Raw genomic sequence first — 24,497 nt, forward strand, 5'->3', positions numbered from 1 at the left:
CAGAAGTCAGGTGTGCAAACCATCCTTCAACAGTGTGGAGTGTCTTGCCTGTCAAGTGGAAGATGAACAGGTTTTCAGAGGATAGTATACACTGTTTTCTCCTGCTGTTCCTCAGCTCTCACAGGCTTTTACCCCTGCACCTGCTGGTGGGACAGCATTAGTCTGGTCTGTCCATGCTTGGTCCATGGAGGCTAGTTCTCTGGTATGGCTATCTGCTTCTGCCAGAGATTTCTCTCTTAGAGTTTGTGGTAAGTTTGTTTCCAAATAGTAGCAGTTATGACTTGGACCATCAACAGATGGTCTCTTGTTTGTCAGTTTTTCATAAGTTATATTTTAACAGATCTTTCACATTCACAATTGATCCCTGACCCCATTTTCGTGCCGAGAGCAACCAGATTTGCTGAACAGCACCAATATGCAGTAGTGCCTCATTGTAGAACTTCTCGGTTCCAGACGTCCTTTATTCCTCATACTGTTGGACCAGTGACACTTTCCCTGAGGATGCACAATTGGAACTTTAGAAGTTCAAGCAAAGATGCAATGCATTACTACCCTAATACTATTTTCCTTGCATTTTAATAGATTTTTATCTATTATAAATATATTTTTTCTTTTTTAACAAGTGAGATCTCTTCTTTCTGTATTTCCCTTTACCACCTCTTACTTCAAACACCATATTCTTTGGAAGCTTGAATTTCAAGTCAGTGGTCCCTGTGGGCTTGTTCCATATGAGTAGGGTTCATATTCTGAATAATGATGCTAAAAGTGTCCCTTCAGCCCCTAGCTGCACCCACTTTTTAGCCCTTACTTTACCTCCATTTTTTCTTCAATTCTTCCATCTTGCTGCCCAGTCACTCAACTCCCTCTTTTTATGGTCTTAAGCAGTGAAAGTGTCCCAGTGCCTGGTTTTATAGCCTAATTTTTGTAGATCAAACCATGATCCCCACGCTCGCTGTCCTTGGTTCACAGCGGAAGAGGAGCAAAGAGACAATGCCAACTCAGGTGTGTAACCACCAAACATCAGTTTTCATCTTTTTAAATTAATTATTTAAATGCTAATCTCCAATTTATCTCAGCCATTTTCTTTACAGTACTTTCTTTGGTTAGCAAGTGCAAGAAATGTAGAATATTTTTATCATTAAATTTTACACATCTTAAAGTAGTTACCTTTTTATTCACATACATCATATTTGACAGTGCTGAGTTTTTAGTGTTCATGTTCACTGCTTAAGCATTAAACTTCCTAACAAGCCTGCTAGTTAAATTTGTTTATATTAATAGAAATTAATATAAACATTTACATTACTGTACTTCAAATTAAAATCACAATAAGAAACCGTTTTACTTTTGATATACTGGACTTTCACCATTGTCAGCTAATATATCACTCCATGTAACCTTTCATTCTGTCCTAATGTAGAACACTCGCTGTAGGGAATGACTAAATTAAACATTAATTTTCTTTATTTTCTGGAAAACAATAGTACAGGTAGAACTAGACTTAAATAAAATTTTAGTAATGAAGCACCTAAACAAATATTAGATGCATAATCCCACTTACTTTCTAATAACTTTCCTCAACTCCAAGCAATAAAGCAGAGAGTCCTTAAACTAATCACAAAACTCAGATATTACTACTATAGCTATTTCTTGTCTTCACTCTTCTTGTCATCTTTTGACTCATCTTTCTTTTCTTTGTCACTCTCTTTCTTCTCTTTATCCTTGTCTTTACTATCTTTGCTGTCTTTGCCTTCTTTCTTTTCTGCATCAGTGTTGGCTAGCTTGTTATTGATAAGGTTGTGGAGAGCAATGACAGATCGAATGAGAGAAGCCAAATAAACTACCAGCATCTGGTCATTGGTTTTAACATAAAGAGATTTCACTAATCCCGTGTCAGTTACGTCTGGTAACAAGTTGAACATATCCTGAAATATGAAAATACAATCATGGATTTAATGCACTACATATCTCTTACATACAGGTTAGAACTTATTTACCACTTTGTATACCAAAAAGTTGTTGGAAACTAATTACCAAGATTTCTGTAGTACAAAAATTGTCAAAAGACTTACCTGAAGGTGATATACTATAGTATGGTTAACTGGTAATGTGCCGTCAACCACCTGCTTCAAATAATTAGCAACTTCACTCAACTGTTTGTGTAGACCCCGCAAACCCAACAATTGGGTTGTAATGCGCTGCCCTAGAGATCCTACTACTGTATCCTGTAAAACAGACAATGGTATCAATCTCGGAACAACTTCACCAAAGTTTTTACCACTAATTTTCAAGCTTTTTTGATTTGAAATTACCATAAATCTTGACATACAATACAAAAACCAAATTTGATTTTTTACACAGTGCAGCAGAAAAATATCCTTAATTTGTGGGTTTTCACAGGCCAGAGCTCTGCTTCCTGACACAAGCTCCAGTACACCACCCTTTTGTTCCTGGACAAGATGCCTCAAGCATAATCATCGTTATCTCCATTGCAACCACCTCTGCAGTGGAAAAGGAAGAACATTCATGACGTCATAACTCCAATGACTGATCATTGGTCAGTCCACAAACTGACGTGTCAAGTGCCACTGGAGTAGCCTCTGCATCCTTGGGTATCTAGTGCCTCCTCTGGTGTGAAAGCAGCAGGGGATGAGTTTACTCAATTTGCTGGTGGCAAGGGACTTCCTAGGCACCCAGATCAGGGCGTTCTCCTCCTCCAAGACACCACGAGCAAGCTGCAACCAGGGTCAAGAATAGACCAGAAGGTTACCCCCTTGCTGGGACAGTCAACAGATAAGAAGCGGCATTCGCTTTACCCACATTATTCCTCTCAATAAATGAGCGAAACAATTATTCCACTCATAAATGAGCAAAACAATCTGAAAACTATTCAGAATATTCTAAGATATGGAAGTGCCAACATCTTCTTGCAGAAACCAGGAGCATCCATGTTAAATTCACAGCAACAGCTGCTGATGGAGCATCTCCATCAGCAGCAGCTACATCCTTGGGTGAGTTGAATTGAATTAAATATAGAATTTAAGCTAAAGGCCAAGCACTGGGACCTATGAGGTCAATCAGCGCTGAAACAGAAATTGACAGTAAAAGGTTTGAAAGGTGTAACAGGAGGAAAACCTTGCAGTTGCACTATGAATCAATTTTTAGAGAGTGGGTAAGAAAGTAAGATGGAAGAATGAGAATATTAAAGGAGGTACAGTAAAAGGAACGAATGGGGTTGCAGCTAGGGGGGCGAATGCAGGCTGCAGAGAACCTGAAGTAATGCCTACAGTGCACTGAATGAGGTGCACTGACGGCACTAACCCCCTACGGGGGTCCTTGGGTGAGAGGTCATGATCAAATTCAGTTTTGGACCTAGAGTTACTCCCTGTCGAGGGAAAACACTTAAGAGTGGAGCTGAATGGATGATGGGGGTTAAGAAGGAGCTAGATGGGTTAGATGGTGTCAACAGGGGAGTATTTCCTCTACAGAAGCTGATGAGTGCTTATTGTCTCTCTTCCTCCTCTTCCCAAACCTAATCTACTGAGGTAAGTTCCATTATATGCATTCCTTGCAGAGGAAGCTCTTGAGCAAGCCCTCTCCCTGCAAGAATCACATACAGACAGTATGATAAGAACCTGGTTAACTACCTTTATACCAAGTATGATTTGTTTCCATGTCACACTGGAAGATGCTCCTATATACAATGTGATGGTTTGTATTCCCGTAGAAACAACAAGGTATTGTGTAAAGTGTAAGATGACAAGGCTACAATATTATAATTTAGTGTATACACAAACATCATACTAAAAAGAGCTGTAAAAAATGTACATGAACACAGCCTCAAAAATGAAAATCATGGTAACATGCCAAAAAAATATTTTTTCTTGTTCAACTAAAGCCTAAAGTGAAAAATATGGGTGAAAGTGGGGTTTAGCCTCCATTTCTAAGGACATTCCTCAAATCTTTTGAGAGCAAGATCATCATCATAATAAATTCATTAACAGTTTGCCTTCAATAATAAGTTTCAGAACACAAAAGATGAACTCTGTAAAATCATTGTAGTGTTGTAAATACTTTAATTACAATTTGCATTGTTAGTTCACAAAAAATTTCAAAGCATGAACCAGTAAGAGATATTTTATAATTCAAAACACTGGGTGACTGTTACTTCAGTTCATCAAGCTTACCTATAATTTAATATTTCTCTCTCATTTATTATAGTGTATTAATGTTTTACTGAAAGAATTACCCACAATCCCCAAAGTTTTTTTTTATTTATACCCAGATATAAAAACATTGAGATTTTCATTACCAGCAAGATGTCTTCCAAGACTACATACCTTAATGTCACGGAGAAGATGCTCTACACCCACTTCCTCTGCTTCTTCAGCTCCAATCTCACTGGAAACATGTTCAAACGTTTTTGTAGTGGGTGTGCCATCCTAGAAAATCAAAGTACGGTTAAAACACCTTACCAAGGGTACCTAGATATTTCTAGATTTCAAACTAGAATTTTTTTTTACCAAAATTTAAAGACTGTACCTACTTTAAATGACCCTCAGTGACTAACCACAGAACAGTTATTAAAAATGACAATGCACTTGTCCAACAGCTTTACATACAGTCCCTCATGTAAAGTAATTTCCCTGCTTTTATTCACCCATTGCTTTATTTGCTGTACACTCGGAAATAAATTTTATTTTTAATTCAATATTTTGTCTACCACTGTCACCCTTGTTTGGCATGCCAAGTTGCTTAATTCCATCTAATGATAATGTACCCCAATATTGAAAATATCTTCCTTTTTTTTTTTTTTTTTGGTCGGTAAATGATGCTTTGGCTCAGACACCTGTGCTACTTGCAAGCCTTAGTATAAAGGCCAGTGGGTCAAGTGATAGTGCTAGAATCCACGGTGGTAGGATTTTTCTTTTTTTATAGAATAAAAAAACTTCTGGCCTGAGTTTGAAAGCTTTCCTGCCTTTTCACCTTCCTCTCACTTCCTCCCCACCTTCCTTCTTATCCACAACTTCCCATATCTTATAAAACTTAAATGAGGTTAAGGCTTCTGTTCTCCTGCTTATGGAGTCTAAGAAATTTCTGCATCCTATACACAGGTGGTGTCAATGCTGCAAAAAGCAATCTGTTAAAAGTCTGCTTCAGAGTCAAGTTAGCTACAACAGTCTGGAAACAACCATCAAAATATAATGCCACAACTGAATGGTGGAATACATTACAAAGCCCCCTATTCATAGTCTATTGTCTCAGTTTTTTGTAAGCTATCTCCCTTTCTATTGCATCAGACTTTTAACAACATACATTTCTATTTCTCAGCCTGAACTGTCAAAAAAGAGCCATATCTGGCTATATCAATGACCAACAGATGTGCCACCCAATAGGGCACAGAGTACAAATCACTAGTATTCTAAAAATACAGTAACCAACTGAATTTGGCCTTTCTTAGCTTCAGTCTCATTCCTACATGGCATTTGGGGTAATGAATACTATACTGTATATAAGATCCTGTCTAGTCTCAGTTTCAATAGCTTTATTTCTCCTTACAGTGGTAGTCTCATGATCAAGAAGGCCTTTTGCAATTCTTTTAGGTTAATGAGTAAATGTCATTATGTATACATCTTGAGCAAACTTGCAATGTGTGCAATAATGTACCTACTTTGTTTCATTAAATAACAGGTTTTTTTATTGTCTGCTGCTTCTCCTAAACCACTTATCAGGCTTGTGAATTTACGCTATACTACAATACAGTACTACCTTAGTTCACAACTATCTTAGTTCTCAAAGACTTATAATGGGAAAAAGTTATCTACAAAGAGAAACAAAACAGTGATGTTAGTTTTACATAATCAAAAGAAAATATAAATACTTAATTTAAGATTTATTTTTTACATACTTACCTCTCTATTATATAGCTTTTACTTCTGCACCAGCAGGAGTTCGACAGATTAAAACAGAAGATGAAAACACTCGGTTTTCTATGAATATCCTTCTTTTGTCCATCTACTTCCCCCACCCTCCACCAGAGGACTAACAGGTACAAACACCCGTAGCCTTCAGTCTACTTCTGTCCACTTTGAATGTTGGGAGGTAGGGAAGGCAATTTATGTAATGGAAAGGTATGTATTTAAACAAATAAATCTTTAATTAAGTATATGTTTTTTAAATGAACCTTACTTCTCCATTATATAACTGATTCCCACATTTGAAACAGGAGGTGGGGAAAGTAAAAATCAGCAAACCCTTAAAGGCTACTTAGTAACACAATATTTGTACAAGTGTTTGTTTTACTCAGTTAATTCAATCCATGGGCTATTAATGTCACCTTGGGAGGATCGTCACTCAGGTACGAGATCCTCATCATGAAGATAGCTGAGGTCTCTTTGGAGGATGCCCCCTTCAGCAGGAGGAGGGTAGGGTTACTGTGCCAAAACCCTGCAGAACCAATGATGTATAACTAACAAGTACATATGTACAAAAAAGGTATACTTCTAATACCCAACACAGAGTACTGTACTTCAAAGCTTTCCAAAAACCACAACCAGTTTTAAAAGACAGTAGACCAAAAAAGCCTACCTATCGATTCAGGACATAATATTCCCTGCACAAACCAGAGGAGTTAATGCTCTGCAATAATTGTATTTAATCTCTGCACCATGAAGATAAGCCAAAGCAAGTACAGGATTACCTTGCCACTGAGTGACTTCAATATCTTATCCAAGGGTAGTTCCCAAATTTAAAAGTTGTAGCCACTGCTCACATGTCCAGTGGCCTACCTTCCATTAAGGATAGAAATTAGCATGAAAGTCCTTACCTAAAGACCCAAGGAAAGGGACATTGTATTATACTCTTAGGAAACTCCAATTTCCATATCACTCAAGACAGAACCTTTACATCAGATTTAATTCTCTTAGCACAATTCCAACAAGCCTTACAGACAGTACTGGACCCGCAAGGGGTCAAGTTCCTCAAGTCCTAGTGACTTCAGGCTAGGTAAAGATATTGTTGTAGATAAGGGCCTAGCCCAAAACTGTACTTAGCTCAAAATAAGGCAATGATAATTGCCTTGTCTTTAGCAAGGCCTATTTATCTAGCTAAGATTGTGGCTCTCAAACTCTTTAGCTGTGTCTCAGGCTACTGTGAAGTTTCTATAGAAACTTCTTCACAAGGAGCTAGTTCTAAACAGTTCAAAGGTTGACAAAATAATGAACTGAAGAACCACATACAAATTCCAAGGTAAAATACGTAGAAGACACCTGGGAAACTCCATTTTAACACCTTGAAAAACATCTAGATTCTTTGTCCTCAGAAAAACCTATAGACAAAGCCTACATGGCCCTTTAGCCTTAAAAGCTGCTACCAAGAAGTTTCCTCATGTTTGAGAAACAACAGAAACCTTACCATATTGTTCATAGAGGTATTGGTGCTGGAAAAGTCCTGTAACATGGGACCATGACTTGCATCCTGACCACTGGTATTGGAAGAATCGATTAGTCAATTCTCTCCCAGCACTGATAATGGCATTACTGTGAGTTCCCACCTTGAGCTCACCAGAACCAAGGACCATACCAGGCAGTCATCTGTAGCTTGTGGAATGTGATGCGAACTTTCATCTCTCAGTTGCTTGCGTCCACCACTGAAAGAAACTGGAAACCCAGCCTTTCCTGGTCACCTGGGGTAATCAACGCCAAGATACAACTTACAAAGTTGCCCTCATAACTGATGACTTCCTGAAACCTAGCAAGAGTAGGAAAGCATTACATTCTAGACCTACCCAGGGAACCAGCCTTTCCTGGTCACCTGGGGTAATCAACGCCAAGATACAGCTTACAAAGTTGCCCTAATAACTGATGACTTCCTGAAACCTAGCAAGAGTAGGAAAGTATTACAGTGTAGAACTACCCAGGGAACAACTTGGTGTCCCTGCTCAAACTAAGGGACCTTGCTCTGGTAAACCACACACTGGAAAATGTACCACTTCCTTCAGTCTCAAACAGGTCCATAACGGGGGATGCTTACATCCCACTGTCTACAGCCAGCCTTTGGGTGTTGAAGACCTTCAACTACAATTACTTATCTCAGTGACTGAGTACATCCACTAAAGTTTTCATAATGAATAATTACCTCCAGCAAAGGTAATAACTAGGGGTGAGGCTATGTGTGCTAATTTGACCAGCTAACAGGAAAGGGGAGCAGAGCATTTAGACATAGGAAAGGGGAGCAGAGCATTTAGACATAAACTCTATTTGAGCACACACTAATTGCCCCATCTGGCATAAGAGTGTCAAACTCATCTATAATAAAGTCCAGTCTGCATTTAACAACCCTGAGAGGGATAAACTTCAAAATAGATACTATTTTATTCTCAACCTAAGTCAGGACCAAAAGAATAGTATCTTACTGCAATGAACTAACTCCAGATAAGCTTCTACCTAGGGTTAAAAACTCTTCTTTCATCAAAGCCAATAAAACCACTTGTTCCGGCTCAAATAAGACATTGAGACATTGATTCAGTTGGAAACCTGTCACCTCAACCAAATGTCCTAAATTCATATCAGAAAAATCTCACAATAACGAGAACATTCCTAAACCATGGGGAAATAAAAAAAAAAAAGATACAGTAACCAACTGTTTACCAACAGAAACTCCCGCAACTGGCAAAGGAGCCAAAATCCCCGAAACAGAATGTTGCGGCTATTAACGACAACCACCTGCCTAATTAAATGTAGGTCGAAACAATAGCGCACTGCCAAGATTCTTCATAGGTAAGCGATAGTTAAGCAGAATAAGTGCACCGACTGGCGATAGGTGCACATGCGATCAAAAGCACAATTGCTAGATGTGCAATCAAAAAGCACACAGATGATAGGCACACAGGTGTATCAGCACCAACTAAAGGAGTACAGGCGATATGAGCGCAAGCTACAGGTGAGCAGGCGACAAGTACACAAGTGATAAGCATACAGGCAATAGGCACACAAGCGTAAGAGTGCAAACTGAGAAACATCACTGCCAGTCTCTCTGAAAGTCCGAGTAAGACGTCATGGGAATGTGATGCACGGGAAACTGAGAGTGAAGATTAATAGAACTCGAGTGCTTAGTAAGCACTAGGCGCACAGGCGAAAGCCGAAGGTAGCACAGGCGCTATTGGTACAGGAGATAGCCACATAGGTGATGCAATTGCTAGATGTGCAGTCAAAAAGCACACAAACAATAGGTGCACAGGCATATCACTGCCAAATAAAGACGTACAGGCGATACGAGTGTAAACTATACGTGTGCAAATGAAAAGCACACAAGTGATAAGCGCAGAGGCATACGAGCGCAAACTGAGAAACATCACTGCCAGTCCACATCTGAGACCTGAAGCACCTCCAAAGTCTCTCTGAGAGTCCGAGTAAGACACCACGGGAACATGATGCATGGGAAACCGAGAGCAAAGATTAACATAAATCGATTGCTTATTGCTTAGTGAGCACTAGGCACACAGGCGAAAGCCGAAGATAGCGCAGACACTGGCCGCATAAGTGAAGCAAGTGCTGATGAATGCCGAATAGCTGAAGGTAGCGCAAGCGCTATTGGTATAGGAGATAGCCACATAGGTGACGCATGCGCAGGCGAAAACTGCATAGAGGAAGCAAGTGCAGGTAATGAAGAATGAGTGCAGAGCCTTGCATTCTAACCAACAGAAGAAACCTTTGCATAGGCAGACCGCAAGGAAGAGATACACAAGGACGTGTGGTATTGCGGCAAAATGCGCAAAACTGCGCTAGGTGCAGGAGAATGAGCTGCGCACACCTCTTGCATGCCAATGAATCCCGAGAAACACAGAAACACAAGAACCTCTACACACATCTCTAGAAACTACAGGATGTTTAACTTTAGTCCTTGACTGCAAATGACCCTTACTGCACTAACATTAATTCTACTAACATTATCAGAAAGACAAGAAGAATATTACCAACAGAATGTACTGATGCCGTCAAACTTAAACACGGTGAAGACAATGGGTGGCTTCTCTTTACCCGAGCTATCCTTTGGTGAAGAAAGTTTAATGCCTGCACTAACGTCAGGCCGACTAGAGGAAGGGCACAACAGGCACAGATCCGCACCGCTTTCTGACATGTCCCAGTTCCCTGTCACTCCAAGTCATGAGGGAACAAGAGAGTGAGACAGGACGTGCCAAGGACAAGGCAGTAAAAAGTGGGGGCAATGACTCTTCCTCCATCACAGGAAACAACCTGAACTTATCTAAACTCTCCGGTGGGTCAGTGCTAAAAATAAAACAATAATAATAATAATAATAATAATAATAATAATAATAATAATAATAATAAAAGACTCCACCTATCAAATCTAATGCCTTGAATCGATGGGAAGCTCATTTGGAGTAACAGATCGAAGAGAAGTAGCAGAGGGCATAACCAGTTATTAAGTGGGAAAGCAGACAAGATATACATCCCTTTAACTCAAGTCTTATTAGTATTATCCTTTATAGTTGTTTCTACAACCTAACAAGCTCTCTTCGTTACCGATCAATTACCGCATTTTGTTCAATTAAGATCATATAGTAATTTAATCATAACTTTTCCCTCAGCAAAAATATCCTTAGGATAATAAAACTGGAATAATGCCTATTATGGCAACTCTTACCTTACATGATTGTACCGAACGAATATTAAAAAAATTAAAGAATAAACCAATAGGAAAAACCGAATGCATCTCCTGAACTCCTACCGCAGTAGCGACAGAAGTAGACTAAGGGCTACAGGTGTTTGTACCTACTAGTCCCCTGGCGGGGGGTGGGGGAAGTAGATGGATAGAAGGATATCCCTAGAAAACCGAGAGTTCTCGCTTTTTGTTTTAATCTGTCGAACTCCTGCTGGCGCAGAAGTAAAAGCTATATAATGGAGAGGTAAGGTTCATTTAAAAAAATATATATTAAAATGATAAAAACTTACATCATGAACTTCTTCTACACTGTAGTAGGCTTCCGTTGGAAGTCCAATATTTGAAGCATGAGCATCAATTATAACAAGTACAGAATTGCTGCAGTAACGTCGCACCAAATCGTTAATGGCAATGTCATTTTGGTATAACTTCGGTCCAGTGTGATACCAACCTACAATTTTTTCTCGTGCATTTACCTGAAACACAAAAATGCTGAGTTAATTGCAAGGAAAACAGAGACCAATGGACAGAGAAGAAAGACTGTCAATGTCATTTAAATTGTTGTTAAAACTGAACAATGTGGGTAGCCCTCTTTATAATCATCAACCTGTTAAGGAATTCTGTTTTCATAATCTTTCATTTACTTTAGTTAACCTACACCTTAGATGAGATCCTCTTACAAAATAAGCCGCCTTACCTTTTTGAACATGTGGTATTTATTTTCTAGATAATCATGGTCAAGGAACCATACTGATTTATCTTTCTCATCTTCATCAAAAGGAACTGAAACAAAGAAAAATAAATTAGTACTGAACAACTGTTAGAAATATTAAGTTGTGAACAGTGTTCTATTCTCCATACTATACCTGGCCAGACAGCAACTTTTACAAAATATTGGGTACAGTAATTCAAGATACCTTTCAATAAATTAAGAAAAGGAAATTGGTCTCTGACTAGCAAACAAGTAAAATTTTTAGTAGTTCCTAAAGTAAAAATTAAATTTCAATAATTTCTGAGCACTTCAAAATGACAGTCTCTAAAAGGAAAATAGATAGCAACTTTGTCACCATCATCTCCAACACTGAGTGATACAATCAGCCACTGCGAAATTTCACCACTCATGTCTACCCTGTGCTTTGTCTTCCACAAACCTCCACTCACCACCTGGTCTGCCAGGCTTTTTACATAACTTCTGCGTCTGTTTGGGTCAAAACTTGTAACTCAATTTTCGACAGTTCCCTTCTTCCGATGGACTTGAAATTTTGCATGGTTACTCAATCCCGGTGACAATACAACCTTACACGATCAGCAGGTAAGCAGTGACCTCTAGTGACCCTACAGTGACCTTCCCCAGTATCTCAGCATTTGTATGTAAACCTTTGGATTTTTCATACCTTCTTTGACTTAGTAAAATAAATCAATAACTACAGATTTTTCAAACCTTCTTTGGCTCGACAGGATATCACGTTCAATTTTGTTAGCTACAATCATAAATCAGTTAAAATTTGTCAAAACTAAAAAGTATAAAATAAAAAATATTAAAAAATGTTTAAAACACACTTTTACTAAAATGCACCAAAAAGCAAAAAATCCTTTTTTGAGACACACCAGGATTTTCTTACAATTAACCATGTCTACAAAAATAAAAGCAGGCGCCAAACATGGAAGGAAATGCTATAAGAAAAGAAAGATATTTTTTTATTTCTTGTAGCATTTCCTTCCATGTTTGGTGCCCACGCTTTCATTTTTGTAGACATGATTAACTGTAAGAAAATCCTGGTGTCTCAAAATATTAGTTTTTACTTTTTAGTGCATTTTAATAGTTAAAAAAATTTTTTTATATATCTTTTTAAAATGAACCAACTGCATACACAGGGAAACCTAGGTCATGCCCACAGCCACATTTTCACACAAAAAATTTTTCATTTGCCCTCATGACCAAAGCCTACACTCACCAGTTTTGAATTATTTCTATAACAGATTTTCTATTTTTTCCCATTTCTATTTCTCATTTACGTTAGTAACTAAATCTTCAATATTATTGTTTTGTCATTATTTTTCATGGGGGGGGCCACATGCCCAGGTCTCCCCACCCCCCTTCCACTAATGACTATGGCCAATTGTACTGTAATAGCCAACAGTGTGGTGAGCCAGTCGTCTATTTCTTCGAGAAACCTTTAACCACATCTACACCACCATTTCTACTTTAAACCATGACCATATTCCTAAGCTGAAAATATACCTTCCTTGTTTTAGTGTGCATTCTGGGGGGAGTGGGAAACACAAAACAACTGAATATATTTAACCTATCCTAACCTAGACTACTGGTACTTATCTCGCTCGGGCTTTGCCACCCGCTGTACCCCACCACCTAACCTAACCTAAGGTGCTATAAATTAAAATTAATAAATGGGTCGCAACCTAGTCCAACCATACCTGACCTAAGGCAGTGTAAATCAAAACAAATAATACACTTGTGACCTAACCCAATTACATCTAACCTACATCACCAGGTCCTTACTTCCCAAGTGCATGTCACCTTGAAGACTACTGAGAAATTTACCATCTTTTGTTTATGTTTTACGTTCATCCCTGAAGCTCCTCGGGGACCCTGTTTAGTACCAGCCCTTAGGGATTAATTCGAAAGTAAACAAAAGACTAATTTTCTCTTTATCTTGGTTAATGTCTCTGATTATGTCACCTATACTACACTATATACACCTTTTTCTGTATTCTACAGTCAAAAAATTATATTAATAAAAGATATCTTTGTGCAGCTGTCTCCTTTACATTTATCACTTTCTTCTAGGAAATTGTGCATTTAACTCAGTAATCACTGAGCTACCGGCAGCAGCCGCAGTCTTCAGGGTAAAACTGAAGGTTACTGTACTAACATGGCCTGGTTCCCTCCAGCTGCCAAATGCATTATTTGTTGCCATTTCTTGATGTTTTTGTTAATTTTTATTTTTTTTTTATGTTAATGATATTTACCTGTCTTTCTGGTTCTAAACAGTGTCAATTTTACACTAAACTGGTACCTACTGGACCTAAAGAGGCGCAGTGGTGCGTTAAGTTTTGTGAAAATAGACTTATTACACACATGAAAGCATCCAGTAACAAAGGGTAATACCATATTTATTGTGAAACAAATATTCTAAAGTACTGCTGAAGAAATAAATGTCTCCCATCAAACACATATCCCAACCAACTTCTCCCACCAAGCATTCACATGGACAGAATATTGAATACAAAACCAGTAGCCTAGGCCATAGGCTATTATGTATCCTTGTTCAAATATGTATTTGATCTGCTTATAAAGAAAAATATAAGGTTATCGTAAGTTATTTGTCAAGAAATTATGTATCATTGCCTAGTATAACCTTAGTAAAGAATTGCAAAATAGGCTAAAGCCTTAGCTTAGCCTCGAAAACTTAGCCTAGGCTAGCCTATGAGGGATGGAGCCGGGCTTAAGTCGGGAGCAGCCTACGCCTATGCACAGGAAATTAAGAGGCATAAAATAAATTAAAACTATGATATAAAAAAACTTACCTGCATATGAATTTGAGACGTCAAGTACTCCTTTAGATCTCCATGACCCCAAAAGAACTCCAACCACACGTTTTGTGCTTCCGATTTTTGACATACGTGTGAAGTGGTCCACTACACTTAGCAAAACCAGTGGATGGACCACTACTTTGCTTACTGGGAGCGACTCTGTGGTCATTTTGGCAGTTTTAAGAACTTAATAAGTAAAATAAACTACGTTTCTCTTGTTAGTCGTCACTTTCTTTCAGCGTCGGCGAAGAATGACTTACAGGTTTCATTGATGATGTTAATCTTACAAGGGTAACAGTGCAACCCTGAATACATCTAATGTTGCGTAAAGTCTCTTTTTTTTTAGTTCAATCATGTTTTAGTCTACGTTATTAAAGTTTAAATATTTTAAAAATTTTCATCGGTGTTGTAAAATCCATGATAAGTCTAAAAACATTTACTTTTCCTAACTTGACGGTACAGGTCGAGTAGATGCAAATCATCATTAACCATCTGTGTATGTTTACAAAGTTGATGAAATTGCTAGACTGCATAAGAACAATAGGTAAATGCTAAGTTCAATCGCCAAAATAGGGAAATTTGATGAAAACTTCGGAACCTTAAAGTTATGTTGTCATTGGATAATAATAAGTATATTATACATTTAAGAAATAGTAATACGTCCTAGCAAGGGCTTGCTGTCTTGTTCTACATATGCTGTATGCAATTCAACACAACATTTTCAAACTTTCTTGGTCCCCCGAACGGTAACTCATAATGGGACAGAAAACGATGACAGAGGTGATAACAGGAACAAGAAGTGTTGATAAAAGTGCGGAAATAACTAAGAAATTAGCTTTTGAGAAAAAAAAAACTCCAGAAACCCTTTTGGCTCAAAATAGATGGGAAGACAAAGAAAATGATAGCAGTAATATGTATCCCGCATGAAAATAAGTGGATTATAAAAGATTTGGAAAAAATATACATACCTATGATGGATGGAGTAATAAAAACTGAAGTAAATGGTGAAAAGGTTACGATATTGGGTGAATTTTATTGTAAAGTAGAAATTATAACACTAGGCAGCAGAGAAAATTCTACTTACTAAGAGTGCTATCAAATAAGACTTCCTCGTTCTACATATGGCTTGCTGTGTTGGCATATTTAATTAGCGAAAATTTCAGTCGAGCCTTACTCTTCCTTTTCGGGCTATAATATCTTCTGTATATGGATAATTAAACCTCAGCTTTCATTATTTTGACCTGATCGAGTAATCAAGTCGACACTCAATAGGGATAAGTGTCCTGCCTAAGGAGAGTTCTAAGAAAATCTGATTGTCTAGCGTATACATCCAACTTTTATCGAACGGTGAACCTTAGGTGTCAGTCTGTCTGATATACTAAGGAGAATGTAAGAAAATATATTACTGACTAGTTTACTTAATTTGAAGTCTAAGAAGGTAATTTTGTCATTTGGTTTCCTGCAAAGCTAGCTGTGAAAGAATATTGTGGCATAATTGGGTAGTTTGGTCACTTTTATTCGAACTAAAAGTGAGCTTGCTAGAGAGCGGGTGTGTCGTTATAAAGATCATAATGACTTTCGGGCGGCGAGCGCGAGTGCCACTTTGCCTGTCAAGTTGTTTATGATTGCGATTTTTAGACCTCTGTTGTTTAAACTCTTATATAGGTCTGATGTAGGGATGAAAATTTAATTATTGTGCTCTTTTTTTAACGGGCTTGAGGGCGATTGTAGAACGACGGGAACAGGTTCCGCAGACGAAAACAAACCTAACCCTTCCTAGACTGCCATAAGACCTTGCCATCCAAACTTTACTTAGAGCTCCTTGCCCTGACCTGGCGGGGTAGAGGGCGGCTTCACCCTCCGTGGCACCCCCAAGTAACACAAAAGATGACTAAACATCGGAGACAGTGGACTTAGCTTTACCCCTATATTGTCTGTGGCAAGCAGCATGATACTGTAGGCGTACGTGTCTGTCTGCTCCTTGGCTCGAGCTTTCCTTCCAAGTAAGTATAGTAGTGTTTGAGGGTGGATGATGGTGTTAATTATTTATCTTTATTTGTTCATTGCATAGGCTATCTTCCCCAAAGGATGGTTGATTTTCCCTTACATGGGATTAAGGTAAGATGTTAGTAATGCTCAGTATGTTTGTATATTTGCGAGAATGTGCACAGTTATTTGCAAGGGACTTTGTATGTTGTTAGGGACATTCTGTCGGAGAGGATAGCCTATGTCTTAGGAGGTGCAAGATAAAGTGTGTGGCTGACTGTCAGCCAGATCACAATATTTGCCTTTCTTTGTTTCCTATCATTTGCCATTTGCAGATACTCTGAGCTATGAGTAATTACTGAGCTTTATTAGTGAGCTCCGACCTATATTGCATGGTCTGCAGGCTGGATAGTAGCTACAATTGATTTGTTGCTTACATGGTTTTAGACCATGCAGTGACATTGCAAGTAATTCTGGGCACTGGTTAGTGAGAGTTCTTTGTGAGAAGTTGCTAAACTTATGTTCAGCAGAAAAACTGGAGGGTTAAGAGCTCATTCCCTTTAAGAGGGACAAAGGACATGCTTATATCATGTGAGACAGTTGTGTACTTGATATGTAGGTAAATGTACAGAAGAATTGGGCACATTAGGCCAATGTCCACAGGTAGTGGCTGACTTAAAAAATCAGATCAAAGACATTTTCCAACAGATACATCCTAACCTAACCCATCATGGGGTGCTTTGCCCTGTTATGTTACCAAGATATATACATGTAATAGGTAATTTTTGTTTAAGTGAAATGTGTAACTGTTCCACATCTCTACTAGGCTGAAGCCTTCTGGGATACTTATGTCATGCAGAAGAGTAAAAATTACTTATAAACTAAGACTGTAACATTAATACATATAGGTTCTAAACATTAATAGCACAACTGTTTCACATTCCTACTTGGTAGAATACTTTTTTGGATGTTGATTACATACTAGATGGTGATAAAAAACATCTTGTATAAACTGGTCATTTTATATATGATATGATATACAGACAACTGTTCCAGATCCTTATTTGGCTATTGGCTTTTTGGGATACTGGGATGTTTTTATATATTTACTTCTGTCACAGATCAAGTTTTTTTACTGCTAGACCTGGGTAGTGAGGTGTGGTAACCATCTTCCAGATAACTGTTCTCGCCTGTTAATGGGGACCCAGTCTTGTACCCATGTGGCTGTATATAAATTGTTTATTAGTTTATTCCAGGACTGGTTAGGGACCCCTGTATGGAGATCAGTGGGGGTTTGTGGGGGGTCATTCAGCTGAAATACGAATTGGCCAGTACATAGATTCGTCGGGATCAACTGCTTCTTTGTATATTTGTTTGTCTCTGTGGGCAGAATTTTCCAACATTTTTGCAGTCTGGATGGGTGTTCTTTTTCTTAGCTGGTGTTGTTGGTGAGGAAAAATTCCCAAGAATGCAGAGGGTTTCGCTCATACCAGTTCTGCTGGAGAGGCAGCAGTTCCTTCTTTTGGCATCTTGTGTAACCCTAAGATGACCTGGGATAATTTTGACTTCCAGTTGGATCCATTGCATCTAGTGATGAGGGTAACCTTAAGAGAGTGTAGTAAAGTTTTAACTCCATGGCTCCAACTGGAAGTCAAAATTACCCTTGGTCATCTTCAGGTTACACAAGATGCCAAAATAAGGAACTGCTGCGTCTCCAGCAGAACTGGTATGAGCGAAACCCTCTGCATTCCTGGGAATTTTTCCTCATCAACAACACCAGCTAAGAAAAAACACCCATCCAGACTACAAAATTATTGGAAAACTCTGCCCACAGAGACAAACAAATATACAAAGAAGCAGTTGATCCCAATGAATCTATGTACTGGCCAATTCATATTACTGCTGAATGACCCCCACTGATCTCCATGCAGGGGTCCCTAACCAGTCCTGGAATAAACTAATAAAAAATTTATATACAGCCACATGGGCAGAAGACTGGGTCTCCATTAACAGGCGAGAACACATGTCTGGAAGATGGCTACCACACCTCACTACCCAGGTCTAGCAGTCAAAAAACTTGATCTGTGACAGAAGTGAATGTATAAAAACATCCCAGTATCCCAAAAAGCCAATAGCCAAATAAGGGAGGTCCATGCTTTGAAGAGAAATGCCATCTTCTGCTGGATGTTGTATCATTTGGAAACATTGAAATGGCTATCTTAGCCATCAAGGAGTGTCTTGATGTTGGCATGCACTGTCGCATATGACATCTGTAATGCTTCTGGCCAGTGTCTGGAAACTCATACATGGGATGCAGATGAACAACTAACTTTAGGAGTGGCTCTGACCAGTTTTAATATGGCTGGAGGGCTGGATAGTAGGTACGGGTGATCTGTCACCAAGGTGGTCTGGGACCAGTTGATGGGAACACAAGTGATTCACAGGCATGTGGTTGTGAGAGCCCTTTGTGAGAGGTTGCTGAACCTGGTTTTGACAGTAAAGCTGGGAAGCTTACAGCACCATTGTTTACACTGTATTTGGTATATGATAGTCTTCCAATACTATGTATTGATGAATAGACATAAGAGGGTCAGCAGTTAGCATCTTCAATCCTTTTACTGTATATGTATTTTTTTAATTTGGCACTTGGTAAGCATTTAGCTTACAGAACAATGCTCTAATGCCCTTTTGATAGTAAATATTAGTAAAGACTGGTAAGTTATTTAAGCATCCATATGAAAGAAATAAAATTGTTTATGAAGTGAAACTAACAAGTTTTATGAAAAAAATTCATACCAAATCTCTGGTGATCAGAATGTTTTAATGAACTTGTATTTTAGAATGCTGTGCATCTGATATGTATTCATGTTTTCAGATCTTCTCTAAACAATACTGACTCTTTTACATATATTTCATGCAACAAAAATATGAACTAAAATTTTCTAGTAAATGGAAATTCAAGTAATATGAAATATTTAAACAATTGAGCAATATATGGTTAATGAAACATCTCTATCTTTCCAGGTACTGTATTTACCAGATTAATATAATTTCAGCTGATGCAGTTTCACAATTATATTACAAACACCAAATTTTATCATTTTCTCTTACAGTGATGGGCTGCAATCAGAAATGAGGTCTTGGGAGCAAGAATCATCATGAAGTTCTCGTCTCCTGTGACTGACCTTCAGCGGTTAATGTCGTACCGCACCATCATCAGGAGCCCAAGTAAAACAAGAACCCTAGATGGGGCACTTTACAGGTAAAAATTTTCTTGGGTACCATTTAAAATGTTAGTTTTAGTCTTCAGTTTTAAGTCATAAAAAACACACACATTACCCTTTGGGTCATATCCTTACTTACACAGGCCTTGGACCTAACAGCTTATTTCCCCCCCCCCTTTTTTTTTATCACAATCCAGTACTTAGGAACTAAAAGACTTAATCTAAACAATGCCTTCAATGCATCTTTAGCTGGGTCTTTTGAACATCTAACCAACATTTTTTTTTATTTAAAAAAATGTTCCTTTGCAAGTTTAATTTATAAACCATCAGCAAATTAGTGAACAGATGACTTGATAGAAAAGCACTTTTCCTTTTCATTAGTCTGAGCAAACAGTGTTACAATTTAAACAACATTTTTCTGTGATTTGCAGAAGTCAGAAATAACATGCACAAATAACCAGATTTACATCAAAATTATAACATGCACAAATAACCAGATTTACATCAAAATTACAAAAAATTCTAAGTCACAGAAATATACAGTACGATGTAAGAAGTACAGTAGTTTATTATCATGTCCAGTATGTTAAAACTAGCTATATATTTAATATTCAGTTAACAAGATTTGCCAGATATATAAAAGGTTTGTCAAACACTTTAAGCAATAAGTTTAATTCTTTCATGTGGCACCTAGTAGGTTGCATAAACTAACCTTTAAAAGTGAATCATGGTATGAATATAGTGACACATCATGAGAGATAAGTCTTAAAAAATTTAACAGCCCACCGATTTAGATATTTTGACCTCCCAAGAGAGCCAAACCAATTTTTATTTTTTAAATACCTGTACTGTAATTAAAAATACGTAAGAAACTACAACTTTGAAAATGTAACTGAATAACCCAAAAATGTTTAAGAATCTGACTGGCATTCATGGTTTTCTAAATGGATAATATTGTATGTCTTGTTTTTTGTATTCATTACTCCCATGGCCTTCCTATTGGTTTAATCTGCTCTAATTTGATTATAAGTTCAATTTGATTGTAAGTTCATTTCACAAAGCCTGCCATTTACTGGGTTCATTATTTGTTAACTTTTCACTTTAGTTTTAATGGCTGCAGATTCGGCTATTTATAAGTATTTGCATTCCATTTAATGATTATATGAATGAACAACAAAGATTTACACCAGCTTTATTATAATTTTTAGAAAAAGTGCAGTAGTAACTGGTAGAAATTTTTAGTAAATTTTCAGGTTTCTGTGGCACTTTTAAAATGATTGAAAATCTCAAACTTTAGTAAAGATATTTCAGTAAGATTGTGGACAACCCTGCCTTGAAAACAAGAGTTGATATCATGTAATGAACATAGTTTTTATTGTGACTGCAGCAAATCAGACAATATTGAGAAATGTGAAAGTAAAGTTATACATTAAATAAAAGGGACATTTTTGTCTTAGGCGTCCTCTTGTATGCTGTTTATGATGTGTAAGTAATATAGATGTTTATATTATGCATTTTAAGGAGGAAATCTGGTGCTGTAGGGCTCCTTATTTTTACATTTATAGCCTCAGTGAATTTCTGGTTCTTAATATGAAAATCCAATGAAGAATTCTTAGTAACAGCTTCCTTATTAAATTATTTGTTCATATTTTACCTGCACTCAAATACAAATAGTTGTAAAAATGTTTATGATGTTAATTACTGTATTGTGATTAGTGGGCTACTTAGAATTCTTCCTTGGGGAATACCTTTTCCTATATTTTTCAAAATATAGAGAGAGGTTCTTGATGTGTTTGACCTGTAAGTTTTTCATAAAAAAATTGATAGGGGGGGGTGAACTTGTATTAAACCAATAAAGGCTGCTTGTATGTTAAAGAAGTCACAGTTGTCTGTCAAAAATCGTATCTTGTGTGTGTATCTAGATATGATGATGTATTTATTGTAATATTGTTAACACTTAGACCTGAATTAGTTTGGGTCAGATACTAGATTCTTGTATGAAATTTTCAACATTAGCTTTCATATTCTAATAGAAATTGTAATTCTTTTTTTACATGTAGTAATAGGTTTTGTAAAATACACCCATGGAATGCCACCTGCAGCTTTTCTTGTTTTGAGGAAAAGTCAATGGAATGGGCACCTTTATGATATTTAACTCCAGAGGAAATGATCAACCTGCCATTTTAAGAAGTTTGTCTGAAAAACAGAACCAGGAAGAAATTCTAAAGCTTGGCAAATAAGGGAGAGTAATCCAAGGATTACTGACTTCCACATGGTCATTGTATTTTTGTTTTTAACTTGTCACCAATTCCCTTTTGTCTTATCCCTTATACCTTCCCTGCTTCTAACTGTATTTGTTCAGTGTCCATTGGGCCAGCATCATGATAAACTAAAAATGTAACTTGTGGTCAGTTTTTTATTTTATAATTTCCAAAATATAATTGATCTAGATCAGTTTTAGTGCCTGTTATTTTTGTATATGAAACCCAAATGATCATAAAAATGGAAATCCTGTCAATAGGTTGAAGCAATTTATTCTTTGACTGTAAAATAAAATACGAATAAGAAGTCTAATACTACAGTTATGCAGAATCTAAACAGTAGATAATTATTGTATCCAGTAGAGTAAAATAGTCATGTAATAAATACAAAATGACCTCTTGAAACATGCCTCGTGAAAAATGGAAATAAATTTAAAACATATGCCACACGAAAGATTAAAACTTGATTCTAACCATATTTGACAAACATTACAGCTATAAAGGAATCAGTGTGACACAACAGACACTCCTCACAGTATTCCTTGAGTACACAGCATTTTGCCCCTTGGCCATTAATCATGCTGCTTTCTGGCTTTTATTCCCTTTGATTTTTTGTATGGTCTCTTCCCATTTAGCATTCCAGTTTCTTTTGAGTATAGAAATGTGGTCTGGTTAAACTACTGTATAATAATAACACATATGGTACTACAAACTTAGCCATAAACAAGTTGGCCTTTTGAGTAGAGAAATGTGATCTGGTTAAACTACTGCATAATAAGAACACTTACAGTACTACTAACTTAGCTATAAACAAACAAATATTTTTGCACTCCTTAGAGTTTTAGAGGTTTATATGGATGTGGAAAGGTTTCATCAAAAGAACAAGATAATAGATTAACCCTTAATGGACAGGAATCATCATGAGTACAGGCAGTCCCCGGTTTACGACGGTTCCGGCTTACGACGTTCCGAGGTTCGACGCTTTTCAAATATATTCATCAGAAATTATTTCCCGGCTTATGACGCATGTTCGGGGTTACGACGCCGCGTCGACGCCGATCCGACGGAAGAAATATGGCCCCAAAACGGCAGAATAATCATAATTTGAAGGTTTTTTTGATGTAAAACTCAATAATAATGCAGTTTACATCGTTTTTAATGCACCCAGAGCATTAAAAGTAAAGTTTTCTTATGATTTTTGACGATTTTCGACGATTTTCCGGCTTACAACGATTTTCAGGTTACGACGCGGCGCAAGAACGGAACCCCCGTCGTAAACCGGGGACCGCCTGTATCTACAATAGGTTTTGAGTGATGGATAGGATAACTCATATGAGTACAGTATTAATATTATGTGCCATTCGGTTTGGATGAATTTAGCGGGAAAAATGTTCATAGTACAGTACTTCAATGGGCCATAAATGACTTATGGCAACTATAATAGTTCAGCAACGGAAACACATCGTTCAGTATGCCTTGAGATTTCAGAGGGGAATTGTACTGCCTCTCTGCAGCTCCAGGATGTCTTTTTATTTATTTGCTCATAAATATACTCAGGGATTGCTGTTGGTTGTAGTTCTTATCTTTTATGGTAGTATGTCAGCTATAATTGTAATTTTGCAAAGAAAAGTGCAAAGAAATATTAGAAAAAACATGTACAGTATATCTCCCCATGTCAGTAAATCTCGCAAATATTTTACAACAAATATACTTAGAATTTGTTACTGATTTTAGTTATCTGTTATGATATTGTGTGTGCTGTAATTATAATTTTACAAAATAAGATAAAATAAATTATTAGAAAAAACATGCATAACTTGATAAAATTAAAGGATTTTGACAAAGGAAAAATCTATTTCTGGGGAGGGGCCCGTGTCACCTGGTGAAATAATCCATTCAGCACTTATTTCTAGGTAATTCCGTTGCTAGATACCAGAGAAAAGCTAAATGTAAAGCTGGGGTTACTACCCCCAGAGCGAGCTCCAAGAAATGGAGTCGTATATGGTAAAGGGTGAGATTGTCACAATCACGGGACCCTGCCCTATAAAGATTCCCAATGTCAAAAGTCCCAACGAGAGAGGTGCCGATACAAGCCCATGCACTACTCGTGGACTGTACACAAGGCAACACTAGTCGCATTCCATGTTAGCACCCACCCCACTAGAATGATGTTTACCATGGGAGGGAGAGAATGAAAAACAGGGTGGGTCACCGGGTGACACGGGCCCCTCCCCAGAAATAGATTTTTCCTTTGTCAAAATCCTTTTTCTGGATCGGGGTCCCGTGTCAGCCGGTGAAATAATAACAGAGAAATAAACATCATTCTTATGCTATTAAAGACTTAAATAGAGACGTTGAAAACTAGGAGAATTCTACCCTGAACATTAGTAAGGTCCTCTAAATTCATGTAATGAAAATAATGTAAGTGGTCACCATCTAAGATCATGAGCTTTAGAATTGAACCTGAATAGGCTTGTATTAAGAAAATACTTTCTGCCTAATAGCAGACACAATGACAGTAACCCCCCTTTTTTTTTAAAAAAAGAGAGGATCTGACAAAATTGCGAGGTCCTGTCTAAAAAAGCCTGTAAGGAGAAAACTGGGCACAGAAACAGACCTTGTAAAAGGGGAGTACTTTCCAAGGTGACCACCGAAAATGAGGACCTTCAACTGTAGATAGAAAGTTAGGGTGAGGAATTCGCAACACTACCCCTGATGAGGGGAAACCAAAATGATTGGTTCCGCTAGACAGGGCAGACAGTACAGGAAAACTAACACTAGAAGCTAA

The 24,497-nt window shown here is 37.6% G+C and overlaps 1 protein-coding gene and 1 long non-coding RNA gene across 2 annotated transcripts; one reads left to right on the top strand and one right to left on the bottom strand.

Annotated features, from left to right (window-relative positions):
- Positions 1 to 1,446: 1,446 nt before the first annotated feature.
- Rpn8 (regulatory particle non-ATPase 8) lies at positions 1,447 to 14,522 on the bottom strand. Its single transcript, XM_067116480.1, has 6 exons — positions 14,233 to 14,522; positions 11,381 to 11,466; positions 10,974 to 11,159; positions 4,341 to 4,442; positions 2,073 to 2,225; positions 1,447 to 1,925 (listed from the first exon to the last, which is right to left on the bottom strand). The coding sequence occupies exons 1-6, from the start codon at positions 14,405 to 14,407 to the stop codon at positions 1,644 to 1,646; spliced, it is 984 nt and encodes a 327-aa protein (XP_066972581.1). The 5' UTR covers positions 14,408 to 14,522; the 3' UTR covers positions 1,447 to 1,643.
- Positions 14,523 to 14,753: 231 nt separating this feature from the next.
- On the top strand, positions 14,754 to 21,904 carry LOC136845946 (uncharacterized). Its single transcript, XR_010855299.1, has 2 exons — positions 14,754 to 16,241; positions 19,338 to 21,904. It is a non-coding gene; the product is annotated as an uncharacterized lncRNA (long non-coding RNA).
- Positions 21,905 to 24,497: the final 2,593 nt, after the last annotated feature.

Source organism: Macrobrachium rosenbergii, chromosome 14, assembly GCF_040412425.1.
Source record: "Macrobrachium rosenbergii isolate ZJJX-2024 chromosome 14, ASM4041242v1, whole genome shotgun sequence".
Taxonomy (NCBI): domain Eukaryota; kingdom Metazoa; phylum Arthropoda; class Malacostraca; order Decapoda; family Palaemonidae; genus Macrobrachium; species Macrobrachium rosenbergii.